General features: G+C 42.1%; 2 protein-coding genes across 8 annotated transcripts in view; one reads left to right on the top strand and one right to left on the bottom strand.

Moving 5' to 3' along the window:
• The window catches only part of GLMN (glomulin, FKBP associated protein), a 39,775-nt gene extending 36,000 nt beyond the window's left edge, over positions 1 to 3,775 (bottom strand). For 2 of the 4 annotated variants that reach the window (XM_051857517.2, XM_051857520.2), the window contains exons 1-3: positions 3,639 to 3,775; positions 2,794 to 2,869; positions 2,387 to 2,512 (exon numbers count right to left, since the gene is read on the bottom strand). In XM_051857517.2, the coding sequence (XP_051713477.1) occupies positions 2,387 to 2,512; positions 2,794 to 2,832 (165 nt within the window). In that variant the 5' untranslated portion in view covers positions 2,833 to 2,869; positions 3,639 to 3,775. Of the gene's footprint in view, positions 1 to 2,386; positions 2,513 to 2,793; positions 2,870 to 3,045; positions 3,183 to 3,383 lie in introns of those variants that run through there. The other 2 variants (XM_051857519.2, XM_051857518.2) reach the window with 2 other exon arrangements.
• The window catches only part of RPAP2 (RNA polymerase II associated protein 2), a 94,565-nt gene continuing 74,424 nt past the window's right edge, over positions 3,733 to 23,873 (top strand). The window contains exons 1-6 of one of the 4 annotated variants that reach the window (XM_017346087.3): positions 3,733 to 3,900; positions 4,558 to 4,603; positions 11,140 to 11,269; positions 13,426 to 13,524; positions 14,158 to 14,223; positions 15,162 to 15,250. In XM_017346087.3, coding sequence (XP_017201576.2) covers positions 3,828 to 3,900; positions 4,558 to 4,603; positions 11,140 to 11,269; positions 13,426 to 13,524; positions 14,158 to 14,223; positions 15,162 to 15,250 — 503 coding nt within the window. In that variant the 5' untranslated portion in view covers positions 3,733 to 3,827. Of the gene's footprint in view, positions 3,901 to 4,543; positions 4,604 to 11,139; positions 11,270 to 13,425; positions 13,525 to 14,157; positions 14,224 to 15,161; positions 15,251 to 23,873 lie in introns of all 4 variants that reach the window. The other 3 variants (XM_002715864.5, XM_070078038.1, XM_051857521.2) reach the window with 3 other exon arrangements.

Genomic DNA, 23,873 nt, shown 5'->3' with positions numbered 1-23,873 from the left:
AACAGTTCATGGTAAATGGAATTAAAAGAGAAGCTTATTTGGGTATAAAAAATTTCAAATCTATGCATAGTCTTTTATACTAAGCATTTTTAAAATGTTATCTTATTTATTTATTCGAAAGCCAGCACGAGAGGGAGAGGCACAGGGAGAGATTTTTTTTCCTTCCACAGGGTTACTGGCGAGGGCTGGGCCAGGCAGGAGTCTGAAACTCCATCCAGGTCTCCCATATGGGTGGCAAGAACCCAACTACTTGGGCCATCATTGGCTTTCTTTCAGGTGCATCAGCAGGAAACTGCATTGGAAGCAGAGTTGGGGAGTCAATCCCAGGTACTCTGAAATGTAAGTGGGTGTCCCAAGCAGCAGCTTAACCACAATACTGCACCACAATACTCACCCAATAAACATTTTTAAAGGGGCCGGCGCTGTGGCGCAGTGGGTTAAAGCCCTGACCTGAAGCGCCAGCATCCCATATGGACGCCGGTTCTAGACCCGGCTGCTCCACTTCTGATCCAGCTCTCTTTAAGAACCACCCCTCTCCATATTCATGAATTTCTAAAATTTTTTTTGCACCAAAACAAACATCTTTTACTTGTTTTACGAACTTTTTAAAATTATTTATTTGAAAGTAAGAATTATAGAGAGGGAGAGATCTTTTATCCACTGGTTCATTCCCCAAATGGCTGCAACAGCCAGGGGTGGGCCAGACAGAAGCCAGGAGCCAGGAGCTTCATTTGGGTCTCCCAAGTGGGTACAGGGCCCCAAGCACTTGGGCCATCTTCTCTGCTTTCCCAGGCGCATTAGCAGAGGGCTGGACTGGAAGTGGAACAGCTGGGACCCGAACCAGCACCCATTGGGGATGCCAGTGCTGCAAGCAGCAGCGTAACCTGCTACGCCACAGTGCCAGCCGCTCATGAACTTTTTGAAGTACCCTTGTAGTACCTATCTTTTGGGATTCTGGAGAAACTAAGTAAGTTAGTAAACATAAATTACTTAGGATAGCATGTGGCACACAGTAAAAAGTACTGTTATTTAATTTCTTTTCTTTTTTTTTTTTTTTTTTTGACAGGCAGAGTGGACAGTGAGAGAGAGACAGAGAGAGAAAGGTCTTCCTTTGCCGTTGGATCACCCTCCAATGGCCGCCGCTGCAGCCGGCGCACCGCGCTGATCCGATGGCAGGATCCAGGTGCTTTTCCTGGTCTCCCATGGGGTGCAGGGCCCAAGCACCTGGGCCATCCTCCACTGCACTCCCTGGCCATAGCAGAGAGCTGGCCTGGAAGAGGGGCAACCGGGACAGAATCCGGCGCCCCAACCGGGACTAGAACCCGGTGTGCCGGCGCCGCAAGGTGGAGGATTAGCCTATTGAGCCACGGCGCCGGCTTCTGTTATTTAATTTCGTTATTTGATAAAAGCTACATATACTCAAGATTATCCTCTGAGAATGTTAATTGGTAAAAAAAATCAAGAGTTTTGAAAAAACATGAAATTTCCTTTATTTTTGCTAGAAAGTTTTAGACACATATCAAAAACAAAATAAAAAATTAAAAAGGGATAAGTCATTTAAGTTATACAACAATTTGCAATCAAAGTCTTAGGAATCTCCCAAATCCAATCAATGTGCCCTGGACAGAATCACAGACCAGCATTGGTAGATTGTGATATCAACAAAGACAACTTCCATATAAATAAATAGCACTTAAAATGAAGAAAGACCATATTCCTAGAAAGAACACAATGTTCCCTAGAGTCAAGAAGGGGAGTCCAAAGACAGAAAATCTGGCAGTGTGTTCCCAACACTGTGTCCCAGGAAGAAACTGTTCCTGATCCACAAACAAGATCCTTTCCCAATGTGGAGAATGATGTCTTAGACCATTTCAGTGGGAAAATATTGGCCAGTAAGGTCAGTAAGGTCACTCAGCTTTCTCTTCTTGTAACATTATACACAAAAATATTTTGTGTAATATATTGCTTAATTAAAATTTGGCTTTCCATAACCACTCCGGCTGGAGAAAGGGCTGCTCCTTAAAAATGAGCCTGTTACTTCTACTTCTCAATGTAAATTAACAGTTAAAATGCCACAGCTGCCTCCCTAAACCAGAAGTAATAGTGCTCCTTGTAAAGCCTTCACTTAGACTTCCCAGCATTTCTTTCATTTATTCTGCTTCCTTACTGCTAGTTGCCTCCATGTTTCTCTCTTGCACCAGACTCTATCTACCTTAAGGTACAGAAACATTCCTAGTTTCTTTTTTGTCTTCCACAGTTTCCTACTGTGGAAGTTTAAGTTGATTCTTAAATGTGTGATACATAAAGGAAGGGATGAATAATGGCATCATGTGATTATTCTCTTCCCAAATAAAGACTAAAAAGTAAACACAAAGATAGAACTTACCTTATTCTTTTCATTTTGAATAATTTCTAAGAGCTGGGTTATATGCCCTTCTTCTAGGCATCTTTGGCCTGCTATCTGAAATAGGCCAAAATCTTCTTCTTTAAAGTCTTGCTCTTCTAGTATTTGCTGGTAAAAACAAAACAAAAAACTAAGTACTTTAATGATCTCAAAATCCACTGTACCAAAGAAACCGAGGGAAAAGGATCAGTATTAACAGTGAAAAGGTTATTTAGATCAGTATGTTACCTGGAGAAATAATCCAATGTGCCTTCCTGCCCTCATTCTATTTATAGATCAAAAGGAGCAGGGATTAAAGAAGATAAACACAAAACTATTTAAAAATAATCTATACCCTTAGGTGTTTTGAAAGGTATTTAACTTTACAAAAAGACAAAAAAATCACTTACACATCTTTTTATTATGGATTGAAGTTCCTCTACAGCCATTTCTCCTTATATATCCTAGTTCTGTCGCTGAAATGTACTAAGAAAAACAGTTAACTGTGTAATATCCCACTGATGTATTCATGCATACATAACTTATGATGAACATTAGTAAACAATAAAGAAAATGCAAAGTTTTGTAGTCGAAATGTTACTACTAATTATAGTAAGAAATCAACGATTTTTTAAGACTCTTGCATTTTTTTTCTTATTCACCTTTTAAATCTTCCAGGAGCATAGTTTTCAGATACCTTAAATAACAAAAACAAAAACCCAAGGAGCACTCCCAAAAAGCGAGGCAAATACAAAAGTATTTCCAAAAGGCGGACTTGAAATAAAAATTTTGTTCGGCAATTGTTTACTTTTTAATACAAAGTTGACCAAAAAAGGGGGGAGGGTGCAATACAACTAAACCACCCAGAGAGGGTGAAGGCTCAGATGCCCTCCATCCCATGTCTGAGAGCTGCAGTCCCCAAAGTCATCAATCCGGCGAAACCGCCCCGCCGAGCCCCGGCAAGCGCTCAGGAGCAGGGCACCGCTCCGCCCCCGCTCACCGTCGCTGGCCCCGCGCCTCCAGGCCCGCAGAGCCGGCGCAGGTCAGCAGGGTCTTCAGGCAGCGCGCTCACAGGCCGGTAACACCCTCGCACGCGTGCGGGCGGCATCCAGAGGAGGCCATTTCTCCGGCTCGCCCAGACGTTCCGGCCCCACCACCCAGCGGGGGCCTCCAAGGCCCGCGGCACCCAGTCCTCCGCCGCTCACCAGCAGCCGCGAGCCCCTGCCGCCCCACGGCTCTCGGCGCGTCCACCTACCGGCCAGACCTCGCGCCTTCTCTACCCACTCCACCACCTCGTCTTCGGGCCGCGCAGGTCGCTCTCCCGGCCCCGCCCCCGGCCCCGCCCCGCCGCGGCAGGCCCGCCCCGCGCTGTGCGTAGGGGGCGGGGCCTCGCGGGGGCGGGAGTCGCCGGAGGAGGTTCCTGGCTTTCTCAAGGCTGACTCCCATGGCTGACTGGCTGGAGTCGTGTTCTCCCGGCCGGAAGGCCCGGGCTCCTCGCGCCTCCCGAAACGCCAAAGGTAGGAACAGGGCCCTCTTCCCCCGTTTGGAGCCCCGGGACAGGATCCCGACGGAATTCTGGCCGGAGGCGCGTGGGTGCTCTCGAAAGACTGCCCTAGGGGAGGGTTGTCTGGTGCAGAGGAGGCCTAGAGCTTTGCACCGCAGTCCTTGCGCGTTTTGGGAAAGATCTCCCCGTTGGAGCTGAACCCTTGATACGGGGGTTGTGTGAAGGAAAGGGCAGTGGGGGTTCTGGGAGCCCAGAGCTGGGGTCCCCAGGGTGGGCGAGTGACCAGGGCGAGGTTGGCAGCGTATACAATCTGCCTTAAACCTTGGACCTGTCCTCGGAGGTGTTGGACTCGCCTCTCTCCTCCTGGGAGTGAACGGTTGGGGGATTGTGAGAAAGTACTCCGATCTCGGATTTTTAGGAGTGCTTGATTAAGCAGCTGTGACACGTGAGCCCATTCAGTCACCAAAAGAGATAACGTTGTAACTAAGAAAAATGAGGGAGTAGTTAATTTACAAAGAAATTGGTTTCCCTTCCAGTTGCGTTTTGATTTACACATATAATTGGAAATGAAAAAGAGAAGGTGGGCTACAGTTTGTTATTTGGGTAGGAGTCTGCTGCATCTGATATGTTGGTGTAGAGTTGACCTATATATATAGTTCTTAAATTGTAGGCACTAAACAGACAAGAGCCTTGAAATCAGAAGATGCTTCTAAAAGGTAAGAGAACTGCTTGAACAACTGCATTCGCTTATCTGTGTGCCTTGAATTAATTAAACCAGTCTTTATTATTAAACCAGTATTAATTAAACCAGTCTTTATTATTAAACCAGTATTGTATTAATTAAACCAGTCTATTGGGAGACAATTATGATGCAAGGAAAGCACTGTAAGTTGTTACATCCCTCTCCTCCAGGCTTTAAGAGAACCAAACTAGAGGGTGGGCACTTGGTGCAACTGTTAAAATGCCACTTGGGGTGGTCTGTGTGCCATGTCAACATGCATGGGATCCAGTCCTGGCTCCATTTCCAATTCCAGCTTCCTTCTAATGCACACCTTGGGAGACTGCAGGTGATGACTCAAGTAGTTGGGACCCTGCAACCTACTTGGGAGTCCCAGATTGAGTTCCTGGCTCCTAGCTTTAGCAGGGCCAGCCCTGGCAGTTGCAAGCGTTTGGGGAGTAAACCAGTAAAAGGGAGATCTCTGTCTCTCTGCCTTTCAAATGAATTAAATAAAACAAAACCAACCTAGACACTCAGACTGCTGGTTAAAGATACCAATATCTGTAGGAAGGTGTCTGGTAACAACGTTACTGATTTACCCAGATCCCCCTTCCCACCTTTTTAGGTACACTCTTCTTTTATTGCTTTATATGTTAGAGACTGAGTCACTGTTCAGACATGTCTCTGGCACTCTGAAAAACCTTTCTGTTGTTTGTTACATAAAGTCCAGATTTTCATCAAAAAGCTATCCTGTACTGTCTTTTGATTTCTTCAAAGGCAAGATATGGGTGGGTGTTTGGCCTAGTGGTTGAGAAGCCACGTGCCACTTCGAAGTCTGGGTTCAATTCCTGGCTCTAGCTTCTAACTTCAGCTTCCTGCCGGTTCAGACCCTGGGAGGCAGCAGTGATGGTTCCAATAATTAGGTCCCTGCCAACTACATGGGAGACCTGGATTGGATTCCCAGCTTCTGGCTTCAACCCTAGTCTAGCCCTAGCCATTGCAAGCATTTTCTGAATGAACCATCATATGGGAGTTCTTTATCTGTCTCTCTCTCTGTCTCTTTGCCTCTCAGGTAAATTTTTTTTTAAAGGCAAGATACTATCTCATGTCACAAGTTTTCTGGAAAAGGAACAGTCAGTGAAGGGGCTTAAAAAGTGTGTGTGTGTTTTTGCGTGTATATGTATATATAAATCATATATATGATTTATCACTTTCTGAAGATTCACTAATCTTATATTCACTTTGGCCTTAATTTACTCATTCCTTCAGAAATTATTATTATTATTATTATTTTTGACAGGCAGAGTGGACAGTGAGAGAGACAGAGAGAAAGGTCTTCCTTTTTTTCTGTTGGTTCACCCTCCAATGGCCGCTGCGGCCAGTGCACCACACTGATCCGAAGCCAGGAGCCAGGTGCTTCTCCTGGTCTCTGGTCTCCCATTCGGGTGCAGGGCCCAAGCACTTGGGCCATCCTCCACTGTACTCCCTGGCCATAGCAGAGAGCTGGACAGGAAGAGGAGCGACCGGGACAGAATCCGGCACCCCGACCGGGACTAGAACCCGGTGTGCTGGCGCCGCAGGCGGAGGATTAGCCTAGTGAGCCGCGGGCGCCAGCCTCCTTCAGAAATTATTTACTGAGGATGAGATATTTCAAACTTTTGTTAGGCTCTGAGGGTGTGATGTTAACATAGTAGACATAGTTCTTGTCTAGTGAAAAAGAGACATACTAATTAAACCAATGCAAATAGCAAAGTGATAAGTTAGGCTATGATGTTAGGAGGAGGAAGTAATAACAAAAGTCCAGTGAAGTTGAGGGTGGTAGGGAAGTTGGCTGTGGGTTTCCAGGGAAAAAACTTCTCTGAGGAAATACCAATGAAGCTGAGCCATGAAGGCTAAATAGGTGTGAACCATATAAAGAGTAGTGAGACGAGACCTCCAGCCAAAGAACCGCTTCAAATAAAGAGATGCCGAGGGTGAGGTGCCACACTAGCGCAAGGGAAGAAAGCATGAGGAAGGCTCAGACGGAGACTGGGAGGCTGTGATGAGACGTGAAGATTGTCTACGTGCGAAGGCGAAAGCTTTAAGAAACAACGTAGTGGGATTTAAGTTCTAAAAGTTTGTTTTTTGTTTTTTGGTTCTTTTTTGACAGGCAGAGTTAGACAGTGAGAGAGAGACAGAGAGAAAGGTCTTCCTTCCATTGGTTCACCCCCCTAATGGCTGCTATGGCCGGTGCGCTGTGCCAATCTGAAGCCAGGAGCCAGGTGCTTCCTCCTGGTCTCCCATGTGGGTGCAGGGCCCAAGCACTTGGGCCATCTTCCACTGCCTTATCGGGCCACAGCAGAGAGCTGGCCTGGAAGAGGAGCAACTGGGACAGAACCAGTGCCCCAGCTGGGATTAGAACCCGGGGTACCGGCGCCGGAGGCGGAGGATTAGCCTAGTGAGCTGCGAGACCAGCCAAAGTTCTAAAAGTTTTAAAACCCGAGGAGTGGTGGTCATCCATGAGTGGAGAACTGGATGGCTCTGGGGTCTGTTTTAGAGAGTATTTCCCTGTGGAGTAACATAATACTAACTTTTGGAAATATCGAGTGTGATGGTGATTTGCAGCTGTCCTTATAACTGATCTGACCACAATCCTGTGGAGATCACATTTCCTACAATTTGAGCAAAATAGGTAAGCTTTGAAATCTGTTTTGAGCAGATCACCCAGGATGCTGAAACAACTGAAAAAAAAAAAAAAAAGAAAAGAAATCCGTAGGAGTAGCCAAATAATTGTTGAGAGAAGAGACCCTCTAAAATAGTTTATTCAAACTGAAAAATACGTCTATATTGAATCCAGGCAACTACTATTAAAACAGATATTGAATAGACTTGATAAAATAGGGATTAATTCTACTTCTCTCACAAAATTTTTTCTTTGAAAATGTTAACATGTAATGAATGCATTAATTAATATTCAATGAATTAATAAATAAATACTTTTACAATTCTTAGTTTCAGTCCTATTGTAACTATTGTTAGATGTAACCCACATAAGCAAAGGTTCTAATTTTAAGGCTATCAAGGGGTCTTGAGAACAAAAAGTTTGTGAACTGCCCCTGTATATGCACTTCCTATTGTATGTTGGGGCAGAGGGCAGCAGCTCTAGTATCTATCAGTGAAGAGGAATGTGGCTGTTATCACAGGTTAGAGTGATTGATGAGACAGCAGTTTTGTAATGTGGGTTGTCTATTGATCTTTTTTTCCCCAAATATTTAATTTTTTTTTTGAAAGGCAGAGTTACAGACAGAGAGACAGACAGGCAGCAGACACATCTTCAATCCACTGGTTCTCTCTCCAAACGGCCACAATGGCTGGCGCTGGGCCAGGCCAAAGCCAGGAGCCTGGAATTCTATCCAGGTCTCCCACAAGGGTGGCAGGTGGCCAAGTACTTGGGCCGTCTTCCACTGCTTTCCCCAGTAAATTATCAAGGGGCTCAGTTGGAAGTGGAGCAGCTGAGACTCCAACCAGTGCCTATATGGGATGCCGGCATCAGCAGCAGCAGCTTAACCCACTATGCTACAACTCCGGCCCTATCTACTACATGGCGAATCTTTTATTGGTAGACAGCAAAATGATAAAAATAAATAATGAGTTTTCATGAAACTAAATATTCAGTATAAAAAATGGCCATATAAACTGTATTCGTGTATTTTATACTTCTTTCATATAAAAATAGCCTTTATGAAATGATGGGAGAATGAATGTTGCAAAATTCTTGTTTTAAGGTTCCTGTTAGGTGAATTGTTGGCAAAACTACATCAGTTCTCCAATTTGTTTTTGTAAAGTGTGTTGCTCCAGGCAAGTCTAAAGTCTAAGATATGAATGATGAAAACTAGGATGAAAAGTGACTGCTGGCCAGCACCGTGGCTCAATAGGCTAATCCTCCTCCTTGCGGCGCCAGCACACGGGGTTCTAGTCCTGGTCGGGGCGCCGGATTCTGTCCCGGTTGCCCCTCTTCCAGGCCAGCTCTCTGCTATGGCCAGGGAGTGCAGTGGAGGATGGCCCAAGTCCTTGGGCCCTGCACCCGCATGGGAGACCAGGAGAAGCACCTGGCTCCTGGCTTCAGATCAGCGGGATGCGCCGGCCGCGGCGGCCATTGGAGGGTGAACCAACGGCAAAGGAAGACCTTTCTCTCTGTCTCTCTCTCTCTCACTGTCCACTCTGCCTGTCAAAAAAAAAAAAAAAAAAAAAGTGACTGCATTCTAGGTCTGAATGTGAGAGGTATGTCAAGGTCCAAGAAACCAGCAAAGGTGGTTTTGGTAGGCAAGCAGAGACCAGGACAGGAGAGAAACAAATGAGTCACCAGTATGGTTGATATCTTTGGTCTATGGCACCCTCAATCCTGTTGCACTGTAAGATTAAGCACTTTTTTTTTTAGATTTATTTATTTATTTGAAAGTCAGAGTTACACAAAAAGAGAAGGAGAGGCAGAGAGAGAGAGAGAGAGGTCTTCCATCCGATGGTTCACTATCCAATTGGCTGCAATGGCCACAGGTGTGCCAATCCGAAGCCAGGAGCCAGGAGCTTCTTCCAGGTCTCCCACTTGGGTGCAGGGGCCCAAGTACTTGGGCCATCTGCCGCTGCTTTTCAAGGCCATAGTAGAGAGCTGGATTGGAAGTGGAGCAGCTGGGTTTCGAACCGTCGCCCATATGGGATGCCAGTGCTTCAGGCCATGGTGTTAACCCACTGCGCCACAGCACCGGCCCCTATCTAAGCACTTTTTAAAAAATGCCCAAACCGGCCGGCGCCGCGGCTCACTAGGTTAATCCTCCGCCTTGCGGCGCCGGCACACCGGGTTCTAGTCCCGGTCGGGGCGCTGGATTCTGTCCCGGTTGCCCCTCTTCCAGGCCAGCTCTCTGCTGTGGCCAGGGAGTGCAGTGGAGGATGGCCCAAGTGCTTGGGCCCTGCACCCCATGGGAGACCAGGAGAAGCACCTGGCTCCTGCCATCAGATCAGCACGGTGCGCCGGCCGCAGCTGGCTGTGGCGGCCATTGGAGGGTGAACCAACAGCAAAGGAAGACCTTTCTCTCTGTCTCTCTCTCTCTCTCTCACTATCCACTCTGCCTGTCAAAAAAAAAAAAAAAAAAAAAAAGCCCAAACTATGCCCTATCCTCAGAATTCTAATTTAGTCTACGGTGGAACCTAGACATAGTACCTTTTTTTAAAAGGTCTCCTCAGATGATCCTAATGTGCAGATGGGATTTTAAAACTACTGTTTTAGGGACTATTGTTTGATCATCCAATCTCTGCTTTTATATTCTGTAATGCAAGGGTACCAGCAAAGGCTCACCTAGTCCCACTAGTAAAAGGCAAGAACAAGCTTTCCTTGCAATTTTTTTTTTTTTTAATTTATTTGACAAGCAGAGACAGAGAGAAACAGACAGACATAGAAAGCTCGCATCCTCTGGTTCACTGCCCACATCTTCACAGTGGCTGGATTTGTGGTTGGGGCAGGAGCTGGAAACACAATCCAGGTCTACCACATGGATGCCAGGAACTCAACCCTTGAGCCAAGGTTGCCTCTCAGGGTCTACATTAACAGGAAGCTGGAGTCAGGAGCTGGAGGTGTCAAACCTGGGTACTCCAATACGGGGCACAGGTCATCTTAACTAGGATTTCAACCATTGACCAAATGCCTGCCCCAAATCATACATTCTCCACAACAAAAGTAAGTGAACGCATCTTTGCAAATGTGACTCTGTTTTGTTAATTGACTACCAGTTAACTTTGAGACTTGACAGAAATTTCTGCTTATAAAAACAACAGATGTCATGTTTTTTCCTCTCTAATCTGTTTGGATTTCTGGCTACTTACCAAAGAAAAAGCATCCCTTTTTAGATACACATGAGAGTGAAGAGTATAAACTCTTAATAGGAAAAAAAAAAAAAATCTCATCCTGTTAACTATAGAAGTCACTAAATACTTGCTTGTGTTCTGATCCTGGCAGTAACCATTATGACTGATTTTTTTGGTCTATACAGGGCAACAGCTAGCTTGTTTTATTTTTGAAGAGTGTTGGATCAACAGTAACAGTTATTAAAAAAATATGAACTTGGGGCTGGCATTGTGGCTTAATGGGTTAAGTCGCCATCTGCAATGCCGGCATCCCATGTGGGTGCCAGTTCAAGTCTCAGCAGCTCCACTTCCAATCCAGCTCCTTGCTAATTAGCCTAGGAAAGCAGAGGAGGATGGCCAAGTGCTTGGCTCCCCGCACTCATGTGGGAGACCCAGAAGAAGGTCCTGGTTCCTGGCTTTGACCTGGCCCTGCCCTGGCCATTGTGGCCATTTGAGGAGTGAACCAGCAGATAGAAGATCTCTCTCTCTCTCTCTATCTTTCTGTAACTCTGCCTTTCATCGCATAAAATCTTTAAATGTGTGTGTGTGTGTGTTTGTGTGTAGGCACAACAGTGGGTTAGGCTAGTGTTGGATTTAAAACATGGAATATTGGACATAATAAAGCTCATATATAGATTAACTTTCTCATTAAAATTTTAGGAAGGCAGAACTAGAAGCAGCTGTGAGAAGGAAGATTGAGTTTGAGAGAAAAGCTCTACGTATTGTTGAACAGCTCTTAGAAGAGAATATTACAGAAGAATTCCTAATGGAATGTGTATGTGTTAAGTTGGTAAATTATTAGTTTTGTGGTATAATATCTTTAAATCAGTACAACATGCAATGTATTTGCATTATTGAAATCTTTGAAACTGTTTTCAGTCATTACATGTATCTAACAAGCTATATAACTTGTACCTTTTAAAATAATCAAGTGCCATGCATTTTTCATTGTATAATGACTTCCAAATATGCTAATGAAAAATAACAAGTACATAGCAAAATGATTATAGGTAATAATGTATGCTTCAAAATTACTAAAAGAGTAGATTTTTAATGTCCTCACTGCAAAGAAATGATAAGTATATGAACTGGATTTGTTATGACCTGATTTGCTCATTCCACAATGTATATATGTGTTGAAACATGTACCCCATAACTGTATACAGTTATTATTTGTCAATTAAAAATAAGAAGTTAAAGATGGATAGGTATATTTTACCCCTTCGTTGTAGTTCTTTTAATAAATCTGCTAATACCACTTGATTTTCCTCACTTTGTGTTTATGGTCACAATGTCAGTTTTCTAATATGCTGTTGTGCTATTTTAACAAACAGTGTTATTTTTGTTAATGTAATTTATTTTGATATTTTTAAAAGCCTGGTTTATTAGTCTTTTATGACTAGACACAAAATAAGAAAATTGCAATCTGAATTAAATTTTTTTTTAAGCAGCTTTATTGTGTTAAATTTTTGAATAAAAATCTCTTTTGTGTCATCATAATCCTTAAGAGAAAAAACTAAAACTCAGAGGTTCTGTTGCAAAAATAATTCTTGGCATATTTTGGAAATTTTTCTTTTTTTTATTTTTATTTTTTATTTATTTATTTTTTTTGACAGGCAGAGTGGACAGTGAGAGAGAGAGACAGAGAGAAAGGTCTTCCTTTGCCGTTGGTTCACCCTCCAATGGCCGCCGCGGCTGGCGCGCTGCGGCCGGCGCACTGCACTGATCCGATGGCAGGAGCCAGGAGCCAGGTGCTTTTCCTGGTCTCCCATGGGGTGCAGGACCCAAGGACCTGGGCCATCCTCCACTGCACTCCCTGGCCACAGCAGAGAGCTGGTCTGGAAGAGGGGCAACCGGGACAGAATCCGGCGCCCCGACCGGGACTAGAACCCGGTGTGCCGGCACCGCTAGGCGGAGGATTAGCCTAGTGAGCTGCGGCGCTAAATAAGAGAAATATAAACAGGACAGTATTGTAAATTGATATAGGTTACTGCATCAGAATCTACATGCATGATGACACTAAAGAAAACAGACAAAACAGAAATGCTTCATTTGTAACAATGTCACTTTCAACAAAGAGTATAGCAATTACTGTGAAAACAGAAAAACTTGTTAAAGTTCTCAAAGTTGTGAAACAAGAAAAGCAATGTGAACATGAAGATGTCAAAGGAAAATATTTGATGTCAGCTTCTTACCATTCTGTGCAGTTCTTTCAGTTTTGGACAGAAATTTGCTGAAGAGTGACAATGAAATCCTTTAATATAACTTTTTTTTCAGATTTTACTTTTAGAAAATAAGTAAAATCATATTTTATTAACTTTACATTGTTAGTATACTTTTTGAATGTATCTTTAAAAATTTTTGATTAACATAATTGTATACCTTTATGGGGCACAGTGCAGTATTTCAACTCATGCATACAACACTCACTGATCAAATCAGGCAATCAGCATCCTTACCTCCCCCCGCTTCCTCGTCCATGTTTGAAGCCTACCAGCTCCTCTCCTCCAGTTCTTTATGCAATGTGTAATGCATTATTGTGTTCTGTAGTCACCTTGCTGCCTTTGTCCTTCTTCCTTCAACTCTTCCCTTCAACTAATAGTCTCTAGTCACTTGAATATGACTTTTTTTAAAAATAAAAGATACTGCCATTATTCAGCTTTGCTATAGCTGTATCATCATTTCTCTGTCTCAGAATTACTTCATAAACTTATCTATTAATATGCATAATCTGCTGTGGCAGACATTTTTGTTTTAATAATACCATTTTTGGGGTGCTAACTATATGTCAAACACTTTAAGTGGCTTTTATTTTCTCCTCTGACTTCAGAGTTTTTAAGGTGGATACTATTGTCTGTGTTTGCAGATGAGATTCTTGAAGCTTAGAGAGCTGATAAGTCGCATTTCCATTGATCTGGGAGAAACCTCTGTCTCATTTCTTTATAGGGTATGTTTATCACACCTGCTCACTACAGTGATGTCGTGGATGAGCGTTCTATTATCAAACTCTGTGGCTACCCTTTATGTCAAAAGAAACTGGGAATTGTAAGTAACTAGTGTTTTTTTCTTTTTTTTTTAAAGTACTTCCAGGCTTTTGTGATTTTTTTTTGCTCTAAGGTTTCTTTAGCTTTTTTTTTTTTTTTTAAGATTTATTTATTTGAAAGGCTGAGTTACAGAGAGGCAGAGGCAGAGGCAGAGAGAGAGGTCTTCCATCCGCAGAGTGAGAGATAGGTCTTCCTTCTGCTTGTTCACTCCCCAAATGGCTGCAATAGCTGGAGCTGTGCTGATCTGAAACCAGGAGCCTGGAGCTTCTTCCAGGTTTCCCATCTGGATACAGGGACCCAAGGACTTGGACTATCTTCAACTGCTTTCCTAGGCTATAGCAGAGAGCTGGATCAGAAGTGGAGCAGCTGGGACTCAAACCAGCACCCATGTGGGTTCGGTAGGCTTTACCCGCTACTACACAGCGCCAGCCCATAACTAGTTTTTAAAATATAGGCCTTTATTTACTTATATATTTTTATTTAGCAAAATACTTACAGAAAGATCAGGAAATGAAATGATACACTAATGGTATGGATTAGCTAAATATGTGATGTGTAGAAGTCTTAATCTTGTAATATAATGTTCATGTTTATTACTTAGATTCTTTTGTAAGCTGTACTTAATTTTCCTTAGGTACCAAAACAGAAATATAAAATTTCTACCAAAACCAATAAAGTGTATGATATTACTGAAAGAAAGGTAAGTTTGAAGGCTATTTTCAAGGTAACAGCTAATTTTCAATATATGAAATAGAATTCTGAAAATAATTATAAAATCTTGCCTGTTAGAAAATAACTATGTTAAAAGTTTGTTTCTAGTTGTAAGTATTTCAGTCAAGGTACTAAAAAATTCCTTGCTTGAGCATCTCTTAAGACTTCAGTGTTTAAAACTTAAAAGTGCACAAATCTAGGCCAAGTAAATCATGGAACAGAATAACAGACTTACCAAATATGTGGACACTTGAAACATAGTACTGTGTGTGTTGTAGATTAATAAAGCAAGCAAAGATTTTTCAGTACCTAGTACTGGCACAACTAGTTATCCAGATGGAAAAATGAGAATTGACCCCTGCCTCAGTTTACATGGAAACATCAATTTTATGTACTTCATGCCTCCAAACTATACACTTAATAAATAGTTAATATGCTAAATTTTATAGCAGTAGTAAAACATTACAAAGAGCTCAGTTGTCCATAAAGAATAAAGTGCAATATACTAAGACAATGAAGTATAATACACAGTGAAAATGAATAAGCTACCAGAATGAATCTAAAAATATAATTTTGAACAACAGAATAAAAGATAACAATACATGACAATATGATTCCATTTAGATAACATTTTAAAAAGGCAAAACTGGATGATAATGTTTTATAGGGGTAAGATACAGGTGGTAAAACTAAAGAAAAATAAGAGAATGTTTAACCCCAAATCTGTGATAATGGTTACTGCTGGGGCACATGGAGGGCAGTGCAGTTGGGGAGAAACACGTGGAAGCCTTCAGAGGTACTGTATGTGAGTGGTAGATTCATGGGTTTTCTCTGTATTCTTTAAAATTACACATGTATTTTTTTTACTCTTCTGTATATAGTTAATATTTCACAATAAGAAAACTAGTTTTAAAATGTTCTTTTCAGTGTTTTTGCAGCAATTTTTGTTACAAAGCCTCTAAGTTTTTTGAAGCACAAATTCCTAAAACTCCAGTATGGGTTCGAGAAGAAGACAGGTAATTTAAATCATTATTTATACACATTTGCTCATGTAGTCTAATAATTTCTGTTTTTTTGAGCTAGGCTGAGAGGTCTAGTTGTCTGTAGAACATTACCATTTTAAGCTTAGTTATCAAGGATTTTTCACTTAGAAAATTCCTATATATACTGTTTGTTGACTGTTTTAGCTTTAATCACTAAGCAGGAACTATAACTCTAGTTTTATGCTGTACCAGTTATGTCTGTGAATACTGTTAATATAGTAATCCAGAATAAATATGTTATTTTTTTTTCTGAAGATACTAGGTCTTGGGATCCAGCTGAACTCATTTTATTATTAGGAAACTATTTACTAAGATTAAAAAGTTCAGATTACTAATTCATTTCATCTCAAAGTCAGTACACTATTTTGTTAATTTAAAGAAAGCCAATTAAAAAGTGCCTCTTGGGAAATATTTAAACACTTGAGGTATTTTACTAGATGCTAAATTTGAGAAAATTTATTATTGAAAGTGAAATGGCATAATACACCAAAGGTAATCAAACTGTAACAAAGGCTTAATGAGATAATGTCCCAATTAATTCATGTTTGATAGAGTATTATAACAACACAAGGCAGTTACTTGTGGTAAGATAGTAAAGAGATATGCTAAATAAATGTAATCAGATGCAAGTTAACTGATGATATCTCTCTCAAAATTAATAAATAAATAAACAAGCAACCTTAGTCTTTATTGATGCCCACGGTGATACCACTCTGAATTCAACTAGCATGGTTACAGTGATGACAGTACCTTTGATATCAGACATCTTTGCCTGCCAGTCCAATCCTGTGTGGTTTGAAATATGTAAAGCATACCTTGCGGTGCTTGTTAATTGAAATTAAAAAAATAGACTAAATAGTTCATCATTTCACCATCCAGCCTGTCAGCATTCTTATTTGGAGAATAAAATATCATGTCATTGTTAAAGGCATTAGGAAACCGAGAGCACCTTTTTCTTTCTTTCTCACTCGCTCTCTCATGTTTATTTATTTTCATTTACTTGAAAGGCAATGTGGAATGATAGAGATCTTCCATCTGTTGGTTCACTGCCCAAATGACTGAAACAGCCAGGTCTAGGCCAGGTGGAAGCCCAGAGCCCAGAACACTATCTGGGTCTCCCATGTTGGTAGTGGGGACCCAAGTGCTTGAGCCATCTATGGCTTCCCAGGATGCATTAGTCCTGTTTTTCTCCCTTCTTAATGCTTCCTTCTCCAGTGCTGTCCATCACTTCCTCTTATCTCCTGAGCAACCATTCCCCACTATGACCTGTGCATTTTTTTAATCTTTTTTTATTTGTGTATTTTTAAAGAAAGATTTATTTATTTATTTGAAAGGCATCGTTACAGAGAAGCAGAGAGAGGTCTTCCATCCACTGGTTAAGTCCCCAGATGGCTTCAACGGCTGGAGCTGGGCTGATCCAAAGCCAGGAGCCAGGAACTTCTTCTGGTGTTCCTAAGGGGCCCAAGCACTTGGGCCATCTTCTATTGCTTTCCAGGCCATAGCAGAGAGCCGGATCGGAAGTGGAGCAGCCAGGACTCAAACCTGTGTCTATATGGGATGCCAGCAGTGCAGGCAGAGGCTTTACCTGCTACACCACAGTGCCAACCCCCTTGTGTATTTCTTTTCTTTTCTTTTCTTTTTTTTTTTTTTATTTTTATTTTTTTGACAGGCAGAGTGGACAGTGAGAGAGAGAGGGACAGAGAGAAAGGTCTTCCTTTTGCCGTTGGTTCACCCTCCAATGGCCACCGCGGCCGGTGCACTGCGGCCAGCGCAGCGCGCTGATCCGATGGCAGGAGCCAGGTGCTTCTCCTGGTCTCCCATGGGTGCAGGGCCCAAGCACTTGGGCCATCCTCCACTGCACTCCCTGGCCACAGCAGAGAGCTGGCCTGGAAGAGGGGCAACCGGGACTAGAACCCGGTGTGCCAGCGCCGCAAGGCGGAGGATTAGCCTAGTGAGTCACGGCACCGGCCCCCCTTGTGTATTTCTAAGGCTGGTGTTTCTTAGGTCATCTTTATTATTGCTTCCAAAGATATCTTCTCTGCTTCTTAAATAACCCTCTATTCCATTCTCATCTGCTTCAACTGCTTCAAACCATTTATCAAACCACCTTTTCTGCCATCCCTTTTTTCTTTTTTTGGGGGGGTGGTTGGTAAGATTTGTTTTATGTATTTGAAAGGTAGAATTACAGAGAGAGAGGGAAATAAAAAGAGAGAGAGCTTGCATCTACTCATTCATTACTCAAATAGCTGCAACAGCCAGGCTTAGGCCAGGCCAAAGCCAGGGTCTCCCACGTGGGTGTGGGGGCCCAAAGACTTGAGCCGTCTTCCACTGCTTTGCCAGGTGCATTAGCAGAGAGCTGGATCAGAAGTAGAGCAGCCAGAACACAAAATGGCATCCATGTGGTATGCTGGCATTGCAGGCAGTGGCTTAATCCATTATGCCACAGTGTTGGCCCCAGATCCCTGTTTTCTTAAAACATAGCTGTTGATACTTTGTACAGCTAATATAAAATGGTTGTTCCCTCTAATCACTTCCTTTAATCTTACCAACCTGTGTCCAGACAGAATGCCCACTTTTCCCCAAAACTTGAAACCTTGCCACTTTATATTTGTGGTTCTTGAAGTTTTACCTTATCTGTATTCCCGTCCCTACATCAGTAAAAAAGAAAGGTGAAAATGGCCTTTGTTTCCCTATCCTAAACTAAGCAATTTAATTCACAAAGTATATAGTATGTGCTTAGTACCTGGAAGGATACATCCATAGATATAAAACCCAACCTGTGAGTTTATTTTTGGAATGGTAGAACAAATACATGAATGAACAATTTTGTATTGGCTTTAGTAGGGATGATAGCAAAGTTAGGACCTTGTATAATGGAAAACTATGTACAAAAATGAGAAATTCATGGAAGTGGGTTGGGGTATTGAATATTGAAATAAGGAATCTAGGATAGTCTGCCCTTATCCACAAGTTTCACTCTCCATATTTTTGGTTACCCTGAAAGTGTTAAATGGAAATTTCCAGAAATAATGTTTAAATCGCATGCTTTCCAAATAGCATGATGAAATCTTGTACCATATTGCCCAGGACATAAATCATTTCTTTGTCTAATGTGTCCAGGCAGTATATCCTACCCACCTATGAGTTGCTTAGAGCCACATATGAAAAAAACATAGTACATAGGTTTTATACTGTCCACAGTTTCAGACATCCACTGGGGGTCTTGGAATATGCCCCCCACAGATAAGGAGGGAATGCTATATGTTGGAGGGAAAAACAGAAGATATAGAAAGGTAGATAAAAAGTGGCCATGATAAGTTCAGTAAATCCTCAAGTCCTAGGGAGCCATCAAAGCCATAATTTAGTCTGGTATTGGTGTACAAGATAAAAAAGAATCACAAATAGCGTCCTTAGAAAATTTAATTCAGAGAAAAATTAAGTGGGAGTGGGCATTGTGTCTCAGCAGGTTAAACTGCTGTTGGGGATGTCTACATCCCATATCAGGGTGTTGGTTCAAGTCCCTACTGCTCCACTTACAATCCAGCTTTCTGCTAATCCATCCTGGGAGGCAACAGAAGATGACTCAAGTGCTTGGGCTCCTTCACTGACATGGGAGTCTTGGATGGAGTTCCTGGCTCCTGGCTTTAGCCTGGCCTAACCCTGGCAGTTGCAGCCATTTAAGAGTGAACCAGCAGATGGAAAATCTCTCTCTCTCTCTCTCTCTCTCTCTCTCTCTTACTCCCCTCTCTTATTCTTACTCTCCCTCTCTTACTCCCCTCTCTCTCTCTTACTCCCTCCCTTCTTCCTCTCCCTCTCCATTTCCCTGTCTGTCCCCCCACCCCACCACCACCCCACCTTTCAAGTAGATGAAAATACATACTTTTAAAAAGAGAAGATTACCTGTATTTCTTAGTGGTAGATTTTGAATGAGACCAGAGTTTTTTAATTTTTACTTTTATTTATTTGAGAGGCATGGAAAGAATGAATTAGTTCCCATCTACTGATTTAGAGAGAGAGAGAGAGAGAGAGAGAGCTCTAGCCATTAACTGACTCCCCAGACACCTGCAGCTGCACAGGAACTAGTCACTTGAGCCATAACTGCATTAGCAGGGGGCCAGAGTCAGAAAGCAGAGCTGGTATCAAACCCAGGCACTCCGGTATGGAACACAGGCATCTTAACTACTAAGCCAGGTGCCCACCTCAGACGCCAAGAGTCTATTCATCATATTCCACTTGATTAAAAGAAACCAGTGAGTAATCTATAAATATTCATCTGTCTCATTGTATAAAGTCACTATAGTCCTTATATTATGGTCATTTTATAACTATATTAGTATTTTCTGTATCTGGATGCATCATTGTTACCTTAATTTCTAAAATCTTAAAGGCAGGTATGATGCCAGTGTTATTTAATGAAGCCACTAGAGGTCACTGTTTTTTTTTTTTACAGATGGATTGGTTTTTTTACTGTGTGCTAAGGGTAAGAATTTTAGAATTCAGCATTTAAAAAACTTGTCTAGTTGTTGCACACACATGGAAGTTCTACAGAAATGTTTTATTTTAAATAAAGTTTGTTCACATATGGTATGAAGTACAACAGAACTAATTTTATTTATTTGAAAGTCAGAGTTAACAAACAGAATGGGAGAAATAGCAAGATCTTCCATCTGCTGGTTCACTCCCCAGATGGCCACAACAGCCTGGGCTGCACTGGGCTGAAGCTAGGAACCAGGAGCTTCTTCCAGGTTTTTTACATGGATAAGGGGCCCAAACACTTGGGCCATCTTCTGCTGCTTTTCCGAGGCAATTAGCAGAGAGCTGGATCGGAAATGGAGCAGGCAGGATACGAACTGGCTCCCATATGGGATGCCAGCATTGCAGGCAGCAGCTTTACCCACTACACCACCTAGCCATCCCCAAATTGGCTTCTTTTAAATAACAGCATTTAGTGGAGATATATTTTCATTATCTTAGTCTTTTTTTCTTTTTAAAGATTTATTTATTTGAAAGCCAGAGATAGAGAGAGATCTTCCATCTGCTTGTTCACTCCCCAGTTGGCTGCAGCGTCCAGAGCTGTGCCGATTGGAAGCCAGGAGCCAGGAGCTTCCTCCAGGTCTTTCATGTGGGTACAGGGGCCCAAGCACTTGGGCGTCTTCTACTGCTCTCCCAGGCCATTGCAGAGAGTTGGATTGGAAGAGGAGCAGCTGGGACTAGAACCGGCACCCATATAGGATGCCGGCACTGCAGGCTACGGCTTTACCCACTATGCCATAGTGCTGGCAGATAGTATAAATTTATTTGCCTGATTCTAAATGCTAAAACCTAGTAGTTGGTCGGCGCTGCAGCTCACTAGGCTAATCCTCCGCCTGTGATGCCGGCACACCCGGTTCTAGTCCTGTACAGGGCGCCAGATTCTGTCCCAGTTGCTCCTCTTCCAGTCCAGCTCTCTGCTGTGGCCAGGGAGTGCAGTGGAAGATGGCCCAGGTCCTTGGGCCCTGCACCCACATGGGAGACCAGGAGAAGCACCTGGCTCCTGGCTTCGGATCAGCGCGGTGCGCCGGCCGCAGCGGCCGTTGGGGGGTGAACCAACAGAAAAGGAAGACCTTTCTCTCTGTCTCTCTCTCTCACTGTCCACTCTGCCTGTCAAAAAAAAACAAAAACAAAAACAAAAACTAGTGGTGGTCTCTTAAAATTTACAAGATGCTGCTTTATACTACAGTAAGCTCACTTTCTCGGACTTAACGAAAGATTTGGACAAATACATGAATTCTACCTCTATTCTTTTATCAAGACTTTGGAATCAGGGCTTTGTAGATTATCATTTTTAAAATTTGAAAACACAGCCGGCGCCAGGCTAATCCTCCACCTAGCGGCGCCGTCACCCCAGGTTCTAGTCCCGGTCGGGGCGCCGGATTGTGTCCCGGTTGCCCCTCTTCCAGGCCAGCTCTCTGCTGGCCCGGGAGTGCAGTGGAGGATGGCCCAAGTGCTTGGGCCCTGCACCCCATGGGAGATCAGGAGAAGCACCTGGCTCCTGCCTTTGGATCAGGGCGGTGCGCCGGCCGCAGCACACCAGCCGCGGCGGCCATTGGAGGGTGAACCAATGGCAAAAGGAAGACCTTTCTCTCTGTCCCTCTCTCTCTCACTATCCACTCTGCCTGTCAAAAAAAAAAAAAAAAAAGATTTGAAAACACATTGGGAGGGGCTGGCGGTGTGGCTCAGTAGGTTAATCCTCCACCTGCAATGCCGGCATTCCATATGGGTGCCAGTTTTAGTCCTGACTGCTCCTCTTCCAGTCCAGCTCTCTACTATGGCCTGAGAAAGCAGTAGAAGATGGCCCAAGTCCTTGGGCTCCTGCACTTGTGTGGGAGACTGGAAGAAGCTCCTGGCTCCTGGCTTGGGATTGGCGCAGCTCTAGCCATTTCGGCCATTTGGGGAGTGAACCAGTGGACGGAAGACCTCTCTCTCTGTCTCTCCCTCTCACTTTCTGTAACTCTACCTCTCGAATAAAATCTTTAAAAAAAGAAAAGAAAAGAAAAGAAAAGAAAAGAAAGAAAAAGAAAACATATTGGAAGTCTAGGCTTATTTCATGGAGAGCAGCAATGCTCTCAGAAAATGGCTGCTGATGCCCTGTTAGAGACAAAACATTGACCTAGAATGGTCTGGGTCATGATGCAGAATGATCCTTTTCACATTGTGAGTTAGAAAAGTTTCACCCACATAGTGGCCAGAAACAGACCACATACATTTTGATATTCTAAAACAATGTGCTCATTTAGACAGACATGTACTTGCATTTATAAATCCTGTTTGATTAAATGTGTGCTTTGACAAGTCTTTGAAGGAGAGAAGTTTTTTGAATTGTAAATTAAAATCTAAAAATCTAACCAGGAAGGACAAATGTTGAAAACCAAATTATGATTTGAAAGATCAGATTGGGGTGAATGGTTAATGCTGACAGAGCTAAAAGCGCCATCATGTGGCCCAGAGTAGGGGATTTTCACACATGGCTTCTTGGCAATAAACAGTATAATCTCAGAGGTGCGGAAGCCAAAAACCTCTGCAGAGCAACTTTTAGAACCTCTTCCTGAACAGCCACCTCTGTTGTTCAGTATTGGAGAATAAAAGCTTTCTGAAACAGATTTTAACATGTCTGAAGCTATATTTAAAAAGTTTCCACCACAGCGGGGAATTGTAACCAGCTGCTTCTGTTGATTTATATATAATGTTCACATTCCAGATGATAGATATACAAATACATATACAAGGGAACTTCCAAACGTTTGTGGAAAACAGAATTAAAAGTTGTTTATTTTGGTGCAAGAATTTTTTTTGAAACCCATGCATAAATTTTTAATAATACACATTTCCCATAAACTTTTTGAAAACTCCCCTCGTGTGTGTGTGTGTATGTGTGTGTGTGTGTAGTGTGTGTAGGTTTTCTGACATAAGTTATTTGCAGTTTCAGATTTACTTTGCAAAAGTTACGACTAATCATCTAATTTATGCCTTAGTGAAAAGAAGATAAAAATGTTTGTAATTTGTTTTTTTAATTGAACTTATAGAACTATCTCCAGAGCAATATAAATTTTGAAGAAAATGGAAAATACTTAGCAGAAAGAGAAATAGCACTTTTAACAAACGAGAATTTTAATTTCACATATGAAAGGATAGAACAATGTAAATTGTTACCTTGTTCATTCTAAAATAATGCATAGCAAAGACTGAAGTTTTATGTTGAGCCTTTCATCTAATACCTCAATAAACTCATCTAGTTTATTTTTAGCATCAGGTACCCTTCTTCATTTTATAGGACTGAAATCAGAGAGGATATTTAAGGTCACTGGTAAAGCAGATAACATCTAGACACAGTGTGGTGTTCTCTACCTGAAATCAGAGAAATTAAATGAAGGAGAAGAAAATAGTTTGTAAACTATAATGAGTTCCAATGATATATTAACCAAACATGGTATCCCCACAACTTTTGGTTGTTTTTTTTTTCTGATATTAATTATAGAGGCAATATGCTATGGAAAAAGCTTATACTATGAAATCAGGCCTAAGTTCAAATACTTGATTTATTATTTATTAGCTGTGTAATCTTAGGAAGCTGGTTAACCTCTCAAAGCTTTAGGTTTACCTATGAAAAGGTTGTAAGTTATGTGAGGATTATATAAAATATAAAACCACTTAAGACAGTAAAAAAGTGCTGGTGATGCATGATAATAATAGTAAAAATGTAAATGTCCTTACTATCATTGAACTGCATACCTAAAAATTGTGTTAGATGGTAAATTTTATGTTAGATGTATTTTACTACAATTTTTAAAAACCTACCTAGCATATAGTAGGCATTTTACTTGTCTTTTTTAGAGGTTGAATTTTCTTTTAATTCTCAAAAAAGGTCAAATTGCATAGCTGGGGATTTCTTGTAAAACTGTCTTAAAGCATATTCATGATTTACAATAAGTTTACATTTTGATTACTCTTTGATTCCACCACACTTGGACCTCATTCTTACTTGGAACTACTCTGCCTTCAAGGTCTTGAAATAAGAGTTTCCCGTCTCTGACCACAGCCTCTATCTCATCTACAGCTA

This window comes from Oryctolagus cuniculus, chromosome 7 (assembly GCF_964237555.1).
Source record: "Oryctolagus cuniculus chromosome 7, mOryCun1.1, whole genome shotgun sequence".
Classification (NCBI taxonomy): Eukaryota; Metazoa; Chordata; class Mammalia; order Lagomorpha; family Leporidae; genus Oryctolagus; species Oryctolagus cuniculus.
This window is presented reverse-complemented; position numbering and strand designations above follow the sequence as displayed.